Raw genomic sequence first — 19,456 nt, 5'->3', positions numbered from 1 at the left:
AGAATCTCCAGATATAGGGCTGTGAGAGACACCTGCCCGAAACCCTGGACAGCTCCTGCAGTCAGTGTATGGTAGGCAATACTGAGCTAGATGGCCCAGTTGTCTGATTTGGTATAAAGCAGCTTCTGATCTGCTCCTTGCAAGCTCCAGCTCAGTGCAGCAGCCCCAGCTACAGCTCCTGTCATATGTACACCCCCTGAAAAAATAATAATCCAGTCCTCCTTTCAGTATATTCCTTCATCCCCCTGCCCTGTCTTCCTAAAGCCCTCCAGCCTACGTTTTTACACCCATCCTATATCTATCTTGCTCTATCTACCGATGACTGGGTGTGGCTGAAATCCTCTGTGCACTGACTCAGAAGAATGCTCTGAGATCACAGTGGCATTTTCCAGCATCTCTGGGAAACCATCACTTTTGGACCACATCCCAAGACCAAGCAATGTCTGGAACCCTACTGAAATGAAGCACCGATCCTAGTTCTTTTGTTGTTCCAGATGCGCAACGATCTGGACGTATCATTAATATTATTTATTAAATCCATTCGAAGTTCACAAGGTGGTTCACAACATAAAAATACAAAAGGGGAACACAAACTAATGAGAAGACCACGTGATGTTTCCTCCATGAGGTTCCAGCCTAGAAGCATGAAGACCACACTGTGCTTTCTGAGGCTGGTTCACCTGAATTTAAGTGGCAGCATTTAAATGTGTTGCCATCAATTGTGGCCGATTCCAGACTGTAGCTATTTTGTGGGTGGGATTCCATCCTATACCAGCAAATTGAGGTTGTGCAATTAAAGCAGATTTGATTATCTTGTGCAGCAAGCCTGCTTCAAACAAACAAACACAAATCCCGAACTTTTGGTAAGGGAAGTGACAGGGAAATGCACTGGAAACGGCAGAATAGCAATTGTTTGATGCGATGTCTGCACAAACTTTGCGAAAACGAATAGGGTGGGATGAATGCTCCACAAACATATTGCCTGGAAGATCTCTGCAAATGACACACAGATATCTCCCTGCAACAAACACAAAAGTGGCAACTGGCGAAGATTGCTTCCTGCACAGGTTTACATTAATCCCTGGACCACATCTGCACATGTATGCACAGCTACATGCAAATGTGTGATAACACGCAAAAAACATTCCAGTGGGTAGGGAGCAGAGGACCCCGGTGACAGCCTCATGTATGTAGTTTGCAATATATACATTGCAGAGCAAATGTGTTGTGTGAACACAGAAGGACAAAGTCTACAGGGGAAAAGAAAAACCAGGCACTCCTTTAAAAAAAAAAAAAAGGTCCTCCAAACTAACTTGTGCAGGATTCTCAAGAATTCATGGAGATGCATGCATGCCCTTCCCAGACAAAAGCCAAAGTGTTCAGTGCTCTAGTTGTTCCTGGGTTTCCTGTGCTACTAAGGACAGCTAAAGAGGCATTCACAGCTTCAGTTTCTTCTCTGCAATAGCACTGAAGATCTGCTGAGTCATTGGCACGTAACTTTTTTCCAAGTCATCTAGGAAGAAGAGAGGGTCCCTGATGATGACAGGGTCAAATCCTTCCTTCACCAGTTGACTTTTGAGCTGCTTAAAGGTGCCTGTGGTCTCCAGCATGTCCTGTGTGAAAAAGGGCACTGGGGTGAGTACAGAAGCATGAATGACGCCCCACCTGTAATAATCTTGGGCAGGCAAGCAAGCCCTGATAAGAAGTAATGACTCTCTGACAGTTTTATGTTACGTTTATTTATAAAAAAAACACATCCAGAGCACGGCTTCTCGCCTGCTCGCATTGACGATAGTTGGTCAGTCTGAATCTCCACCCCTTTCACAGCAGGAAGGACGTTAAATTCCAGCCCTTCCCCTCTTGCCCATCCGTTGTCCTCTGACCTTATCCATTCTCCTAGAACGGGGACGGAGAGGCTGGCCTTCCCCCTTCCACTCGACACACTCTCAGTCCTCTGCTTATCTGCTGATTGCCTAGCAACACTCTGGCTGCCTCCTAACTCTCCCGCTTCTTGAGAGCTAACAGGTAACAGTGTTTAGTGAGCAGGAAGAGGCGGCGGCAGAGAGAAGTCCGGAATCAGAAGCAGGAGAGGAGGGAGGCCAAGAAGCAGAGATGGGACAGGCTGGTGAAGAAGCACAGGTGTCTCCCCCTCCTGCTGCGACCCATTCCTTTCCTCACTAGTATCTCAGAACCAGGAGAGGCATGAAGCGGGAGGAGCAGAGACAGGCAGGCAGGCACAGTCTCATATTGCTTGCTGGAAGAGGAGGTGACATAGACAACTGTGGGAAGGCAGGGACCTTCATTCTCCACCACTGCCTCATGGAGGCAAGACCTACTGAAGAAGAGTTGGCGTGCTTATTACGCCTGGCACTCCTGCACAGATCTTGTTTTTTGTACCAAAGAGTTAACTTCACATACTCCATGTGATTTACTGATGGCTCACTCCTGACAGCTAACAACATTAATAATACAGACTAAAGAGTGATGCAACAGAGCAGCACCTTACCCGGATGCGAATGAAGCGAGGTATAGCATAGTTTGGCAAGCAGTCCTTGGCATGGGCATACACCTCCTTCCCATCAAAGGGCAGCCCATCCTTCAGGCATATGGATGCCATCCCGATCTTTCCTTCGTGTCCTGGAACAAACCAAAAAGAGGAATGTTTTAAGGGTGGAGCCACACGTTGCACACAAACGAGGATAGAAGACAACCCCAATGGGGGCTTCTTCTAGGGGGGCTTCCAGATGTGGCAGCATCCCCATCACAGCTGTTCTGTCTTAAATTAGAAGCGGAAGCAGAGCTCTGCTTCCAGAAGACTAACACTCTGTGGCCAAGTGTGCAGCCTTCATTTCCTCTGCCCCAAATGTTGGAGGGGGACAGTTTTCACTGGGACCATTATTTGTGTGAGAAAGGGTGAAATACTACTTCTCCCTGCCCCCATTGCACTTCACACACACACACACAATTATTTTTGTGTGCGGAGGGAGAAAAAGAAAGGATCCAAAGGCAGTGTTAAAGAAGAGGGCTAAAGTAGGGGCAGGGGGCCCTGTGGATCTCCATATGTTGTTGGGCTGCTACTCCTGTCATCCCTGATCACTGGCCATGCTGACTGGGGCTGATGGGTTAGAGTCCAATAGAATCTGGAGGGCTGCAGGTTCACCATCTCAGGATTAAAGGCAGTAGAATTAATTCCTAGAGAGGTAATAGACAATAGAGAAGGAAATGGTTCTACTGCCATGCCTAGTCCTGACTTGGTAAATGTAGAGTCCTCAGAGGGTGAACAAACGTAGAGTCCTCAGAGGGTGAACTCCAAGGACTTTGAGGAGCACGCAGGGTCTCTTAGAACTAGCACTGAGGATCCCCTTGAGGGATCTTCTCAGGGAAGGCCTGCTGAAAAACCCTTGGTGGTATCAAAGGAAGAGTGGGAGCCACCACCACCCCAGTCCTCAAGAACACCAGCATTGAAAGATCTGGGTCTGAGGGAACATTTTTGGTGGACTTGTAAAAGAGTAAAAGTGTACTGGGAAATGATCCATAACAAACTGAAAAATATGTTTAAAAGTACTCCCCCCCAGAAAACCCCCCACAACAACTCCAGAGTCCTTTCTGTTGGGGATAATTCAGACTGAAATTCCCAGGTGTCAAAAAAGGTTATTTATGTAGGCCACTACTGCGGCCCATGTTTTGTTAGCCCAAAAATGGAAAATGAGCAAAGTCCCAACTAAAGAAGAGTGGCAACTTAAGTTGACAGAATATGTGCAGCTTGCAGACATACAGAAGAAGAGAACAAGAAGAACATACAATTAGAGAAGACTGGAAAACTTTTACTGAATATATGGGAAATAACTGTGTACAGCTGAAAACGCTGGCAGCATTAAGATAAATTCAACAGTGTAAATAAGTTATGATGCATGTATTAATGGAATACTGAATGGTATAGTTACTGTAAAATATGCAGGAATTTATGATATGTAAAATGAACCATGGAAAGAGAAGAAGGGAAGTCATTGGTATGTCAAGGATGTATAAATGAGTATTTTAAATCGTAAAACAGACAATTTGTGTGTGTGTGAAAGATCCAGGTCTGTGGCTGAAGAGCAATGACATAGCATGTGTGTGACATAAAAATTCAGCACCCCTTCACCTCTCCACTTCTGTTGTTTGCCGTTGTTGTGGTGTCCCCTACAGGCACCCTCTTGATTCAGTGCCCAGTGCGGGCGAACCAGTCTCGCTCCCCTAAATGTACCTCTGCTACAGACTCAGAGTCAACACACAGCTCATGAGTAAAGAGTCTCCCGAGCCTTTCAGTTGCTGGAAAAGCCACTTCTGCCCTTCGGAGGAGGTGAGGTTGCGGGCTTCACAGCCCCACTACGCACACGGTGGGTGGAGACCAGCCCCCGCGCGATTGGGGGGATTGCCAGCCGCGTCACCCCCTGTTAGGCCAATCGGCTGGTTCAGGGGGCGTGGCCTGCCCTATAAAGGCAGGATGTGGCCGGGGATCTCCCTCTTTGCTGCTCATCCGCTGTTTGGTTTTCCCACCCTCCCACCCTATAAGGTTTTGTTCTTTGACCTTGCTATGGACCTTGGTTGGTCGCCATTGAGGGGCCTGGTAGGAATTTTTCCACTTGGCAAATTGGCACCAGCCACTTGGTTTTCACCTACCTCGTAGCAATTGTCATAACTTTCCAGGTATTGGCGGTTAGGCATTGGTATATTTCTGTAGATGGAAGAGGGGAGGTAATGCCATCACCTGCCCTGCATATTGAAGGGTAGTCCGGTAAAGGATTCCGGGGGGCGTGGCCCTGTCCGAAGCCTGGGGAGGTGAGGGCCCAAGGCACGCCCCCTATTGGTGACCCCAGGGGAGTTCCTAGTTGATGTGCATCAGCAGGACTCCTTCTACTGGTGGTTAACCCTTCCCGGACTTCAAGCGGACGGGCTGAAGTCAGATATAGTCAGTTAGAACCAATACCTCTCATCACCTGTAACCAATAAAGCTGTGGCCTTTTTAGCCCATTAACCTTAATAATTGTGTCGTGTGTCATTATTTTCACTTGGGGGGCAGGAACTTGTCACGCAACAGCACAGGTCTCCGGCTCCTGATTCTAGTTCCTGCAGCTTGCCTGAACTCCCTGCGCTATTAGCCTTGGATTGTTGCCTGATGTTGCTTCTGGTTTATACCTTGGACCTCGGCTGACTCTCCATGCTTGACCTTGGTTTGTTTGCACTGTGCTCCATCTGCAACCCTGTCCCTGCTGGGGAGTGCTTTGCTATTTGATATCTTCTAGGACTGGGCACCCACTGGAGAGTGGCATAAGCCAGGAAATGGCTACAACAATCTATGCAAGCCATAACCCGCTAGAACAGCACCATTACAGGCCATCTACACCTGGGGAAAATTGCACAGCTATTCTATGGAATTTTCTTATTTGTTTTTAAGTCAGATTTTCTGAGATTTGAAAGAAAAATGGAAGCTGGACAGGGAACAAACAAGAGGAGGGTGTTGCAGGAAACTGCAATATAAAACTTATCACATTAAAAAAAAGTGCTTGTGTCCTGGTGTTTCACTTGTCACAACTAACTGCTCTAGTCGTGCAACAGTTGCAGACATTTGTCCTGCACCCTGATGTGCAAATGGACCCTCCTTCAGCGGTAAATAATAAAACATGTTAATGTCGCTTTGGGGAAATTGTATTCTGTGAACATTGTTCCTTGACCTACTCCTAGACTATACGGAGAACCCAGTATGGCTCATTCATTTTCTTGCCAAGTGAATTTTCTCTTTCAGATTGTTTTTCTCCTTCTTCACATGTTCCCACCCTCCCTTAGGCATATAGATATATAGATTTTGTAGCATCTCCTTCTGCTATTTCAGAAGCTAGCTTAGCCACCTGCTTTCCAGGCTGCTTTTCTTTTATTGCATTTATAGGGAGGCTGGAAGTTATGGTTTTATCGTATGCTTGGGATTCATGTTCGGTTTTATGATGAATTTTTCATTGTACTTTATGTGGCTGATCTTTACATACACCGCTTAGAAATGATTTTTTTTTTTAAAGCACAATATACATGCCATGAAATAATTAATTAAATAGGCTTCTAAATAGCCACTGGCCTGGGCTTGCCGGTGGGACATTAAAAATTGCTTGTTGGCAACCAAGTAGAGATCATGTTGTAAATAGCAAAGAAGTTGGTTCTGGTCTTTCTGGCTTTTTGCTATGTCACAAATAACCACATTCTTCACATTAGAGGGGAAATGATCAGTCCATCTTGCACCCTGGGAGGTGAATGGATTTTTGCTCCCGCGAACATTTTCATTGTCCACAGTACAACTCAGAATAGATAAAAGGGTTACATTTGAATATGTTTGCCTGTAGCACAAGGCAGTGTGTGAACTAGAGAGAAAGATTAACCTAACTGGCATCTTGATCTCAAATATTTGTGCTAGCATTTCTGCCAGTGGCGCAATGTCTTGGTTTGTGACTTTGCTCTGATCGTTGTGGGAGCCCTTCTTAGTAGTGGAGTAGGAAAGCTGGAAATAGTGCCAACGTATTTCATATCTGGCAAACAATGCGCTCCTTTGGTTTCAGATATTACAGGGGTAGATGAATCTAAAAAGCCCGGGACACAAATTTTCACAGCCCTCTAGTGGCTATGGTGGCTCATTTACCAGAAGTGAGGTATTTCGTGTTAACTCTGGAAAGTAGACTCAATTCTGACCAGACTAAGCCTTCTGATCTATATTTTGCCCTAGGAGGCTTAGTTTGGTCAGAATTGAGTCGGCGCTTCCAGAGTTAACACAAAATACACTACTTCTGGCAAATGAGCCATCATAGCCGCTAGAGGGCCGTGAAAATTCGTGTCGCAGGCTTCGTAGATTTCTCTACCCATGTGCTATCTGAAACCAAAGGGGCCCATTAGTTGCCAGGTGTATGTTTTTTCCAGCTCTCCTTCCCACTGTATATATTACATATATTAGCTAGCAAAACACATTTTACACATGTCACCAGAGACATGCCTTCCAGCTTCTCTTGCACTCTTTGCGCCACTGATGGTATTAATGTGGGACTAATAGAAAGGGAGAAGGGCCATTAGGAAAAGGAAGAAGAAGTGGTATAGTTTGTGGCCAGGGCAGGTTTTCTGTTCGTGTTACAAGCTGATGCAATCTATCGATGTGAAAGTGTTGCATATTACATTCACTGTCTTGTATCTCTTCAGTGGAGAAGCAGCATATAAAAATAAAGCAGCATTTCAAAATAAACACTGTTGACCTAATGGATCTAACTGTGATTCCTGCATTGCAGAGGTTTGGACTAGATGACCGCTGGGGTCCTTTCCAACTCTGCAATTCTAAATCTCTGTTCAGCACGTTCTGCAGATCCATCATAAGGAGAGTGAACAAAGTGCAGCTATTCCACAATGAATGCCCAGCGTGGAAGCATTGTGGGTGAAGGACATTTTTTCAATGGAGGGGGAGCAGAGGCGAGCTGCCGGCCATACCTTCCGGGGCAGATGGGAGCTGGAGTCCAGTGACATTTGGGGCAGCATAGGTTCCCCACCTCTGGTTTAGACACCTTGTGCTCTATAGACCGTGGGACTCACAGGCACTGCAAACCATGACTGGAAATGGTGCCGGTGTCCAAAGATGGCGGGTACAATGGACTATCCTCAATACCTCTTCCCTTAGCCTGCTGCTGTGGAGCCGATCTCCTGATGCCACAGATGCTAACTCTGGCTGCCCAAAGTTGCATTTAAGAATGGCACTTCAGGACCCACCTGGCACCGGCACTCCGTAAACACTGGCTTCCTGAACCAACTCCAGCGTTGCCAAGGTCGTCTCAACCTCCGTGGTGGCCACATTCTCCCCTTTCCAGCTGCAGAGAGAGGGGAACAGTTACCATTTGGGGAGAAGAGCATGCCCATTATGTTGAAAGCAACTACCACAGCATTTCTTTCCCGCTCTTGAGTGTTCAAAGTGCTTTGTGTACAATATTTTGCCTAAATCTGTGGAGGGTGGCAGGAAGGTGGGGGCAGAGTTGGCACACTCCTGTGTGCTCGCCCCTCAATGTCTGTCCATTTAAGCCCCATAATAAAACAGTGGAATGAACCAAAGCAGACACACATCCCTGCTTCTTCCTACACCTTCTGCTAGCTCAGAGTCAGCAAGAGAGCAAGCAGCAACAGCGAGAAGGAGGAAGAATAGGACCAGGTAGTGGGGTAGGAGAGCTGGGGTGGGGGTGGGGAATTCACATCCAGCAACCAATGTGCCCCTTTGGTTTCAGATACGACATGGGCAGATGAGTCAAAAACCCAGGACCCAAATTTCCACAGCCCTCTCGTGGCTGCGGCGGCTCATTTACCAGAACTGATGTATTTAATGTTCACTCTGGAAGTTTATACTTGATTTGGACCAAACTAAATCTCCTGGTGTGTATTTTGCTAACGCTAAATATATTACTTCTGGGAACCGAGCCACCATAGTTGCTAGAGGGCTGTGAAAATTTGTGTCCCAGGCATTTTAGATTTGTCTATCAATGTACTATCTGAAACCAAAGGAGTGCATTGGTTGCCAGATGTGAAATATATTGGCATTCTTTTCAGCTCTCCTACCCCTCTAAGGAGGCTCCCAGGATCAGCAGTGGGGCTTTCACATGAGGTGTGGGTCTCAGCAACAATCTGACAGTGTTCATTGCAGATCAGAACCAGAAACTTCCTGGCACATTGCTTGTTTTCCTGCCTCCTTTCAACATCACAATATGAATGATCTCTGTACAGAATAAGGACATTTACAGTACATGTGTTTCTGTCATCTTTCTTCCTGAGGTGTTTGCTAAGGGCTCGTCCACACTTCCACTTGAAAGCACAGGGCTCAGTTTTCCACTTGTGGGCATGGGTTTGAGTGATTTTGCCTTTGCCATGGCATTTCCCCCTGGAAAACCCACTCTTTAGTGATAAATCGGAACAAACAGCAATCGTGGAAAATCCAGTTGCATTTGGTGCTAAATATCGAGTTTCCATAAGGAGTGGAAGGGAGCAGAAGTGGGGCAAATGGAGGCAAGGACAAACCCTGAGAATCAAATTGTGGGTCTTTTTGCACCAACAGCCAGATCTCCTGTTGTTTCCCCCTCAACCATTTGCTTTGAGGGCTGCTGGGTATATTGCAAAGCAAAGGGGCAGTGAGACGGCAGCCAAGCAGAAATTTGCATCTATGAATATAAATGAGCAAATGCAAATCTCATGCAGGCTTCTGTCAGGGGCCTGTCCCCGAGACATTTCAGTACTCCCCCTGCTTCTAAATATACCTTGCATAGATTTGCACTGTGTTATATGCTATACCTGCCATAATGCCAACAACAGATATACCGTATTTTTCCGTGTATAAGACTAGGTTTTTTAAACCAAAAAATTAGGTTTAAAATTGGGGCTCGACTCATACACAGGTAGTGCTGAGGGGTGTTTTCTTAATTTGGAGTCCCCCCAAAAGGGGGCATCTTATACATGGAGGCATCTTATACATGGAAAAATACGGTATATATCATCTGAAACTGCAACCTCACACTCCACGAGACCAAGGCAGCAGATCCCACCCCACCTGGAGAGGTGAGACTCACCGGAAAGTGTCTCCTACTCGGTCCTGAAAATACAGAAAGCCATCATGGTCTTGCATCAGGAGGTCACCACTGTTGAAGTAGCAGTCTCCTTTGGTAAAAACATCCCGGAGAATCTTCTTCTCCGACTTCTGTCGGTCTCCTGCGTAGCCAGAGAACGGGGTATGGCTAGTGATCTTGGCCACCAGTAAACCTGTCTCACCTTGGAAGGGAAGGAAGGAGAACCTTGGTAATTCTGTCCTATTTCCCCATGCCCCATAACAAATCAACACAGTGGTTAAATTGACTGGACCAGACTACTCTAAACAATTACACTCATAAAGAACAATGTTTTTAGAGTACAGGAGCCGAATGAAAAAGGTAGCGTTGCATGCCTTCCCCTTGAAGTTTACCCCTCACAGAGCTACCATTCCCAGCATCCCCCAACTAACTACAATACCCAGAGTTCTTTTAGGGAAAGAATGCATTTCGAATGTTCTTTAAAAGTATAGTGCGTACACAAAAGTGCTTTTACCCCTTTGGAACATTACTGGTCTTAAAATAAACTGGATAGTTCCTTAAAAAGAACAAAACTCTTTAAATCTTCATTTGTTTCTGAGTTGGTTCAGAATATTATTATTAATTTATATATAATTTATTTATACCCCACCCATCTCGTTGGTTTTCCCCAGCCACTCTGGGCAGCTCCCAGCAGAATATTAAAAACACGATAAAACATCAAATATTGAAAACTTCCCTAAACAGGGCTGCCTTCAGATTTCTTCTAAAAGTCAGATAGTTGTTTATTTCCTTGACATCTGATGGGAGGGCATTCCACAGGGCAGGTGCCACTACCAAGAAGGCTCTCTGCCTGGTTCCCTGTAACCTTACTTCTTGCAGTGAGGGAACCACCAGAAGACCCTTGAAGAAGGACCTCAGTGTCCAGGCTGAGCGATAAGGGTGGAGTTGCTCCTTCAGGTACACTGGGCCGAGGCCATTTAAGGCATTAAAGGTCAGCACCAACACTTTGAATTGCGCTCGGAAACGTTCTGGGATCCAATGTAGGTCTTTTAGGACTGGTGTTATATGGCCTCAGCAGCCACTCCCAGTCACCAGTCTAGCTGCTGCATTCTGGATTAATTGTAGTTTCTGGGTCACTTTCAAAGGAAGGCCCACATATTTTATATTTAAATATATTTTAAATATATTTATATATATTTAAATTATATTTTAATATATTTAAAAGACATTCCAGAAATTCTATAGACAATCTTAAAAAAAAAAAAATCTTCCTGTAATGCGCCTAAGAGTTTTGTGGACTGGGCAATTCATATGTAAAATTAGTGCTTGTATGTGATGCTGGACCCAAACACGCTGAAGTGAGAAACCAAAATTCTGAAGTCAAGAATGCTGAGAGATGTTAGGAGACCCCATACAGAGCTACAGTTCCCAGCACCCTTGCAAAACCACAATTCCCGCGATTCTTTGGGGGCAAGCCATGGCTTTTAAAGTGGCATAAGAGTGCTTTAAACCTATGGTGTGGATGTAAATGTACGCTTGTTTTATTACCTGTGGCCACTGGGATGCAATATCCTTTCTCGTCCCTCACCGGCTCATCCTGGTCAACGTTATATTGAATCAGTTCGAATTTTGCCAGTTTCTGAAGGGGAACAGATAGAAAGGAAAGCATGAGATGATAAGGCATAAATTCAAGGCAAGCATGTTATAACACCAGGATCATAAAGCATTTTATGGAACTATAGAACTGCAGGAAGGGACCCAAAGGGTCATTGAGTCCAACGCCCTGGAACCACAGCTAGGATCATTGACCTCAAGCAAAGATAACCAGTGGCCCACAGGCCAGAGCCAGGTCCTTGGCACCTGGACTGTGGCTTCTCCTCCTTGGCACCGCTGCTCTCCTCAGCACTGCCCCTGGAAAGCGAGGGTTGCACAGATCCGGACAGAGCCACCTCAAGCTCCTTCGACCAGCAACACCAACTTCCCCCATCAAAGAGTGTGGTAGGAGAGCTTAGTTTGTGTCCTGCGCTTTTTAGACTCGTCTACCCATGAACTTTCTGAAACCAAAAGGGCATATTGGTTGCCAGATGTGAAATACCGTACTTTTCCATGTATACAATGACCTTTTCTTCTGTAAAATAAGGTGTAAAAACGGGGTGCGTCTTATAAACGGTTAGTGCATAGGGGGGATGAGTGATTGGTTGCAGCCACGAGCTGCAGCTTGTCAGTGGCAATTTGGTGGGTGATTGGTTGCTGTGGCAAGGACCTCTGTGGATTGGCTGCCGCTGCGGTAATTGGGCATTAGAATGCGGGCTGCTGTTTGCAAGCGGGCAGACGCTTGCAGGCTTCTGCGATGCGAGCGATTTTCTGGGTTAGTGATTTAATGCATTCCCCACCCCCCACCCCAAAATCTCCACAACTCTAGTCAACCCTCCCCCCAAAAAGCTCAACAACTCTGGGCCATCTCCCCCCATTTTCTTAATTTTGAGCCCCCCAAAATAGTGTCTTATACACAGGGGCATGTTATACACAGAAAAATATGGTATGTTGGCATTATTTTCTGAAACCAAGAGGCCAGAGGGAGAGTAACTGCTTCTGCTAAACTGGGCAAAGGTGCGCTCAACATCTCTGGCCGGTGTTGGGTAAAGCTGCGTTTTCTGCCCTTCTCTCAAAAACATCCCTCAAGATGCCGCCTGGGAAAGCTCTTGGAACTTTCTACAAGCCTACGTCACTTTAGCTATCATGGCTCCCCCCCCCACAGGAATTCTGGGAATTGTAGTTTGGTGAGAGTGCTGGGGATTATTCGTTAAGAGGAACCTAGCTGCATGCTGCCACTCACAGAACTACAGTTCCCAGAGTTCCTCTTGAGAGGGGTGGTTATTAAACTAAGTCACCTTATGCACATTTATTTGCTTTTCAATTGAGGTAATAAATCACTATAAGGTTTTCAATTGAAAATAGTTCAAAGTTCAGGACTGAACGGATTAACTTTACACAGTTGTGTAAAGCTTGTGGGTGTCAGCAGATTTTTCATTGCGTTGCCCTGGACTTTGGAACCTGCTCTTTGATTTTAGTTTATCTAAGCAGGTGCTCCAGCAAAATGTTGCAACATGAAGTTTAGGACTCCAGCCAGCCATGCCCTTTTTCAGGGCATTCCATTCCCTCTCCCTGCTGGTTTACGATTCTCCCCACTCCACTCTCAAAAACAACCTGCCATATTTCTCTGCCCGAAGTGTATGCAGAGCCCTCATTGGACTCTTTCCCCCCAAAAAATGTTTCTCTTTTTTTTTTGTACTTCTACAAACCTTGGAGTTCCTGGGTACCTGCTGATACATCTTCCTTGTTAGTGTGAGTACTGCCACTTTGGCTTCAGAAGGAACCACACTTAGAAAACTGAGTTTACTATTACTACAGCCGTACCTTGGAAGTTGAACAGAATCCGTTCCGGAATGGAAACCAAGGCGCGACTTCCGATTGGCTGCAGGAAGCTCCAATCAGAAGCTGTGGAAGCCCCATTGGAGATTCGCCTTCCAGAAATAGTTCGCAAACCAGAACAGTCACTTCTGGGTTTGCGTCGTTTGGGAGCCAAAATGTTCGAGAACTAAGCTGTTTGAAAACCAAGGTACGACTGTGTAGACAAGTAGGATCCGCAACAAAATGTTGCAGCACGGGTTGCTCCCTGTTCAGGATTCCAGTCACTGCGCTCCATTTCCTCAAGATAGTGACATCTTCCCTCTTCTATGTGGGGGGTGACATTTTAGCAACATAACCAATGGCACTGGCAGCCTGAACATCAGCAATATAGGGAATTATGATGGTAGCATTTACAATACATGATATAATGTAATAGAGAAAAGAGTTCGCTAACTTTGCGGCTGTCTTGCATTATCTCCCCCCACCCTCGATCCATCCATATTGAATTGGCTGGCGTTTTCCTGTTGCTATATTCATATACAGTGGTACCTCTGCTTGCGAACGGGATCCGTTCCGGAGGCACATTCGCAACATTAATAGAACGCAATCCGCAGCGGCGCATCTGCACACATGCAGGTTGCGATTCACCACTTCTGTGCATGCACGTGACATCATTTTGCGCGTCTGCACATGCACGAGTGGCGAAACCTGGAAGTAACCCTTTCTGGTACTCCCGAGTCGCTGCAGGACGCAACCTGAAAAAACATGTCATGAAGCAAACATAACATGAAGTATGACTGTATTAATTGGAAATGTTTTCTGGCACACTTTGAAACGCTTTATTGTGAAATGTGCTTGATCAAAATAATAATAAAAAATGCACTTAGAAGTCTCAGATGCCAAAACATGATTTAGCAACATCATGATGCAGGGCCAAGTTTGGCTCAATGGTTATTTTCCTCTCTCTCTCTCTCTCTCTCTCTCTCTCTCTCTCTCTCTCTCTCTCTCATAGGACTCCTGTGACTTAAGCCCTGCATCTCAAACAGACATGGCAAGGGGTGAAATTTTTCCCATCCCTGTATCAGACGTGCCAGGAACAGCTTCACCTCCAAGGCTTCTTGTTTACTGCACAACTCTTCAAAGGACAAAAGCCCTAATCTCGGAATATCTCGTGGGACTCTTACCTTTGCACACGAGGCTGCGTTCCAGCTAGGCAAAGATCAAAGGTTTCTAGAAGCAGCCCCCACCCCCCATTTAAAAAATACCCATATCTCTCCATCCTCCATCCATGAAAAGAGCAGGCATTATCATAGTACAGTAAAGGACACTCCAGTCGGGTAAAACCACATGAGGAGGCTGAAGCCCTTGAACCAGAATCACAATAAAGGAAAGGAACAGAAGAAAGTCTCTCATCCCTAGCCAAAAGGTGATTAAGACTAAGAAGGCACCAATGATGCCAGGATCCCTGCAAACAATAAAGGTCAGAAAATGGTGAAGGACCCCTGGACAGTTAAGACCAGTCAAAGGAAAGGGGGAATAAGGCAGGTGTGGCCAAATTGGGGGGGCCTCCACAGCTGTCATTACCAATGGTCGGGAATAGGGCCAGGTGATATATCAATATATTGTCCAAAACTGGTTTGAAGTCCATATTGTGATATTGGCTTTGTAATTTTTGACCTGACAATATATTATTATTTATTGAAGTTATATACCACCCTACACCAGGGGTGTCAGGGCGGTTCACAGAATAAAATCAAGTTATAAAACAACAAAATACCTAATAAAAATAAAAACAGCAACCCAATAACACCTCCCCCCAAAAAACACAAATTGTGTGTGTGTGTGTGTGTGTGTGTGTGTGTGTGCTATGCAAAAATCACAATGTGGGCAAAACAGTGAAGCCAGCCAATCCCTCTCCTGATTCCTACAGCCCCTGTTAACTCTGCTAACTCAACTCTCCCCACCTCACACAGGAGGCAGCGATTCACAAGAGCAGGTGCCAGCAAAAATCACGATGCAGGCAAAACCGTGAAGCAAATGTCCTTATTTCAGACATTGTGATATATTGGTATATCGCTATTTGTTTAGCTGTCGATATATAACAATGTTGAAAACCAGCTATCGCTCAGCCCTAGTCAGGAATCCAGTCCAATATCTGGAGAATACCACTTTGGTTATTCCTAGACTGAAGTATAGTGCCAAAGTCTACACAGAAAAGGTGGCTATTGAAGAGAGAACTGAAGGCAGCTTTAAGAGACCAGAAGATGAGGTGTGCAATTAGAGTGGAGTGTTTGGGGATGTTTAACTGGGACCTTGGAATTCTATAAGACATTCTTTGTCTAGCTCCTTCCCTTTGATCTTACCGCCTTGGGTGACCCTGTTGCAAGTACGAGATTCCCGACGGCTTCGCTCACAAGGGTCATAGGAATGTGCAAACCCACTCACCACCACAAGGTGATGATCCAGCGAGTGAGACAAAGAATGACCCAAGATGTCCTCAACGGCAGAACAGGCAGGTGATAACAAGCGGTATGTTACAACAGCTGTGAAGGCGGATGAAAGCTGCAGCAGATAGGATCTACTGGTTCATCGTGACTACTCATGCCATCGGAACAGAGCTCTATTGCAAAGACTGTGCGTTGATCAGCGTGCACTGATCTACACACATAAAACAAATTCATGCACAGGCGTCTTCCAAAAATCTAACCCAACACTGTGGAAGGACGTGTGGGTCCAGAATTGGCCTCCACAGTCACTTATGGACTCACTGTTAAAACTGTGTTTATGGAAGACAATCCTACTCTGCTACAAGCGATCGCCAAAGAAGAAGATAAGACATTATTTATTTAGACATCCGTGATCAACACACCCTGGAAATTCCTGCTTAGCCCTCATTACCTTGTGGAGGAAGTTTGTCTTTCCCATGGCTCCAACCTTCCCGATGTAGTTAATAAATCCAACATTCCCCTCTGTGGCGCCATAGAATTCGTGGATTTGGATAGGTTTGAATCGATGCAGGAACTCCTTCCAGACTTCCACACGCATGCCATTACCTATTGCCAGTCGCACGCAGTGGTCTCGGTCACGGTCCGTCTACAAAGAAACACATTGAGGTGATCACTGTGGTTATAAGCTGTATGGATAGCCATTTCACTGGCGATGAGTAGGAATTGCTCCAAGTGGTTACACTAACAAACTTTCACAAAAAGATCGCCTTGTCATGCCCTGTAAGTTTCTGACTAGATTGCTGCAACGTGTGGCTGCCTAGGAAGACGGTTCAGAAACTTCAGCCGGTTCAAAAGATACAACGGAGAGGCTGCAACTTGTAGAGAATAGGACAAAGGGCTCAACCACACTTTTGACTGAGCCGTAGTTTGATCATATTGTGTACTGGTTAATTGCCCCGGGTCAGAGAGCTTTTCTCACTGATCCATGGTGGTGCCTTGCGAAAATCTGATCCTACCCACTGAATTTCATTAGATGTGCAGAAAATCTGAAGAGAGGTTTTGCTTAGGTAAAGGTAAAGGTACCCCTGCCCGTACGGGCCAGTCTTGCCAGACTCTAGGGTTGTGCGCTCATCTCACTCTATAGGCCGGGAGCCAGCGCTGTCCGCAGACACTTCCGGGTCACGTGGCCAGCGTGACAAGCTGCATCTGGCGAGCCAGCGCAGCACACGGAACGCCGTTTACCTTCCTGCTGGTAAGCGGTCCCTATTTATCTACTTGCACCCGAAGGTGCTTTCAAACTGCTAGGTTGGCAGGCGCTGGGACCGAACGACGGGAGCGCACCCCACCGCGGGGATTCGAACTGCCAACCTTTCGATCAGCAAGTCCTAGGCGCTGAGGCTTTAACCCACAGCGCCACCCGCGTCCCCTTAGGTTTTGCTTAACCGAGCTCCAATTCACCAGATAAGATTCTATATATATATATATATATATATATATATATATATATATATATATATGCAGGTTTTGGTGTCCTCGGGTATCTTCCCGTGTAAAAGTTGGGGTGTCTAGGCGACGTTTCGACGAGGTCTCACTCATCATCTTCAGGCTGGTGCTTTCGGCTTCTTGTTGCTGGAACAGAGCAGGATCTCAGTGTTTGAGTTCCTATAAATACTGTTGAGGAGGTGTGGCCTCCAATGTTCTAGGCAGAGAGGAAGTTCCCAGGCTAGTGTGCCTTTTCTTCTTTTGTTCCTTAATTGCTTGAGGGATATCTTGAGTGATTTCTTGAGTGATATCCTGAGTACCACTTAGGTGGGTCATTAGGTGTGGATTAGTTACTAAAGCCTTTGTGTCTTGACCTCTTGAACTTTGTGAAGAGTTTTTCTGAGAAGATGGGTGTACTACATTTAGTTGTGCTCTGGCTTGGCTTCGTGTATAGGGGCGAGCTGTGGTTTTGTGGCCTGTGCCAGCCAGATCTGTGTAGGGATTGCAGGGGGGTGCAGCATCCGGAGGTGCCACCATGGTTTGGCTACTGGATGGTGTCTGTAATTTATCTGTGGAGAGGGTCTGGGTTTGGGTCTGGTGTGGTTGATTGGTGATGGCGTTCTGTGTGCCTCTGGATCTGGTGTCAGTTTTTGTGGGGAGGGCTAATTTCCAGATGTCTGGCAAGCGGGATGTGTCGTCACGCTTGTTCATGTTGTGAGGGTGTTTCTCTATCTCGATGGCTTCCATGATTATTCTCTTGTGGTGATGTTCCATGTTAGAGAGCAATTTGGAATCTGCAAAATTAATTTCGTGTCCTGTTTCTTTCATGTGTTGGAAGAGAGAGGAAGTTTTTTCTTCTTTTTTGACGGCATTCTTGTGTTCTGCGATACGTGCATTTATTCGTCTGTTTGTTTGTCCAATGTACGTGGCTGGGCAGACTTATACACGAAGCCAAGCCAGAGCACAACTAAATGTAGTACACCCATCTTCTCAGAAAAACTCTTCACAAAGTTCAAGAGGTCAAGACACAAAGGCTTTAGTAACTAATCCACACCTAATGACCCACCTAAGTGGTACTCAGGATATCACTCAAGAAATCACTCAAGATATCCCTCAAGCAATTAAGGAACAAAAGAAGAAAAGGCACACTAGCCTGGGAACTTCCTCTCTGCCTAGAACATTGGAGGCCACACCTCCTCAACAGTATTTATAGGAACTCAAACACTGAGATCCTGCTCTGTTCCAGCAACAAGAAGCCGAAAGCACCAGCCTGAAGATGATGAGTGAGACCTCGTCGAAACGTCGCCTAGACACCCCAACTTTTACACGGGAAGATACCCGAGGACACCAAAACCTGCATTCCTGTACCCGTGAAAATCTACGAAAGCATATATATATATATATATATATTGCAAAGCACGGCTGCAGAACAACCAATAAATCTCTCCATCCAACCTGGAGAAATTAATTGGTGCACAATATGATCAAAATATGGGTCAAGCAAAAGTGGATGAGTCCAAGCTGTATCTTGCGGGTACTTAAAGAGCTTCCCTATTCCACTCCAGTCTATCCTATTTTATTCAGATTATTTGATTTACTTCACACACCCTCGTCACACATGATTTTGGGGCAACACAAGACACAGTAAAACAAAGGTGGAATCTAGACACATATAAAAAATGCTGTGAAAATGTTTTTTAAAAAAAGTTTTCAAAAATATATTGAATTTGGCATAAGCCCACCATCGCCATCTAGTGTCATATTTGTAAAGTGCACTTAAAATGAGCTTAAATGTTATATTTGCAGCTGTATAACAGAGTCCAAGAGCAACATACTTTAAATTACAATCACCCTCCATTATTATTATGATTATTTGAATTTATATACCACCCTATACCCAGAGGTCCATGAAACCTTTTGGTCTCAATAGCCTTGTAATTCAACGCACAAATATCACATCAACCGACACTTTCTGCAGGGTTTTGGCTCACCAAAAACTAAGCATGGCAGCTGATTAACACATCCAAACCAAGAAGCATTGAACTCCCTGCTTTCTGCAGCATCAGGTGTACGGCCGGTGGGCATGCACCCACCTGCTGTAAGGGATTCAGTACTGAACAGGAGAACCCATTTCGCTTCTTGGCAACATTCACCCTCCCCCCCCCCAACCTGTCTCTCATTTACCTTTGGTGCATTACAGAGGTAGCGCATCATTTCTCCAACATATTGGATCACAGTGACGCCGTATCGCCTGCAGTCGTTCCAGAAATGGGTAACAGAAAACTTAGACCTCAAGGCAATTGTGCATCCTGTTTGGGGAGGGGTGGGGGAGAAAGAAAGAAAGTGATTCTGCTTTCATTACTGTTTGGACCTGCAAAGGTTTTATAAGACAGTTGTGCTGCTTTGGTTCCAGTGTATGCACTTCTCTTGTAACTTCCTGCTGAAGTCCTTCAACTTTTCATACCACAAATATTTGGGGCAGAGGAGAGGTTGTCCCAGTTTGCTGCCCTAGAC

At 45.7% G+C, this 19,456-nt stretch overlaps 1 protein-coding gene across 1 annotated transcript in view; it reads right to left on the bottom strand.

Moving 5' to 3' along the window:
• Positions 1-513: 513 nt before the first annotated feature.
• Positions 514-19,456, bottom strand: part of LOC114582183 (long-chain fatty acid transport protein 2-like) — a 30,166-nt gene continuing 11,223 nt past the window's right edge. Inside the window, exons 4-10 of the mRNA XM_028702983.2 lie at positions 19,127-19,251; positions 15,912-16,106; positions 11,151-11,241; positions 9,606-9,804; positions 7,771-7,868; positions 2,507-2,637; positions 514-1,613 (exon numbers count right to left, since the gene is read on the bottom strand). Of these exons, the coding sequence (XP_028558816.2) occupies positions 1,437-1,613; positions 2,507-2,637; positions 7,771-7,868; positions 9,606-9,804; positions 11,151-11,241; positions 15,912-16,106; positions 19,127-19,251 (1,016 nt within the window). The 3' untranslated portion in view covers positions 514-1,436. The remainder of the gene's footprint in view (positions 1,614-2,506; positions 2,638-7,770; positions 7,869-9,605; positions 9,805-11,150; positions 11,242-15,911; positions 16,107-19,126; positions 19,252-19,456) is intronic.

Source organism: Podarcis muralis, chromosome 13 (assembly GCF_964188315.1).
Source record: "Podarcis muralis chromosome 13, rPodMur119.hap1.1, whole genome shotgun sequence".
Taxonomy (NCBI): domain Eukaryota; kingdom Metazoa; phylum Chordata; class Lepidosauria; order Squamata; family Lacertidae; genus Podarcis; species Podarcis muralis.
The sequence above is the reverse complement of the archived record's forward strand: the minus strand, read 5'-3'. Positions and strand labels throughout refer to the sequence as shown.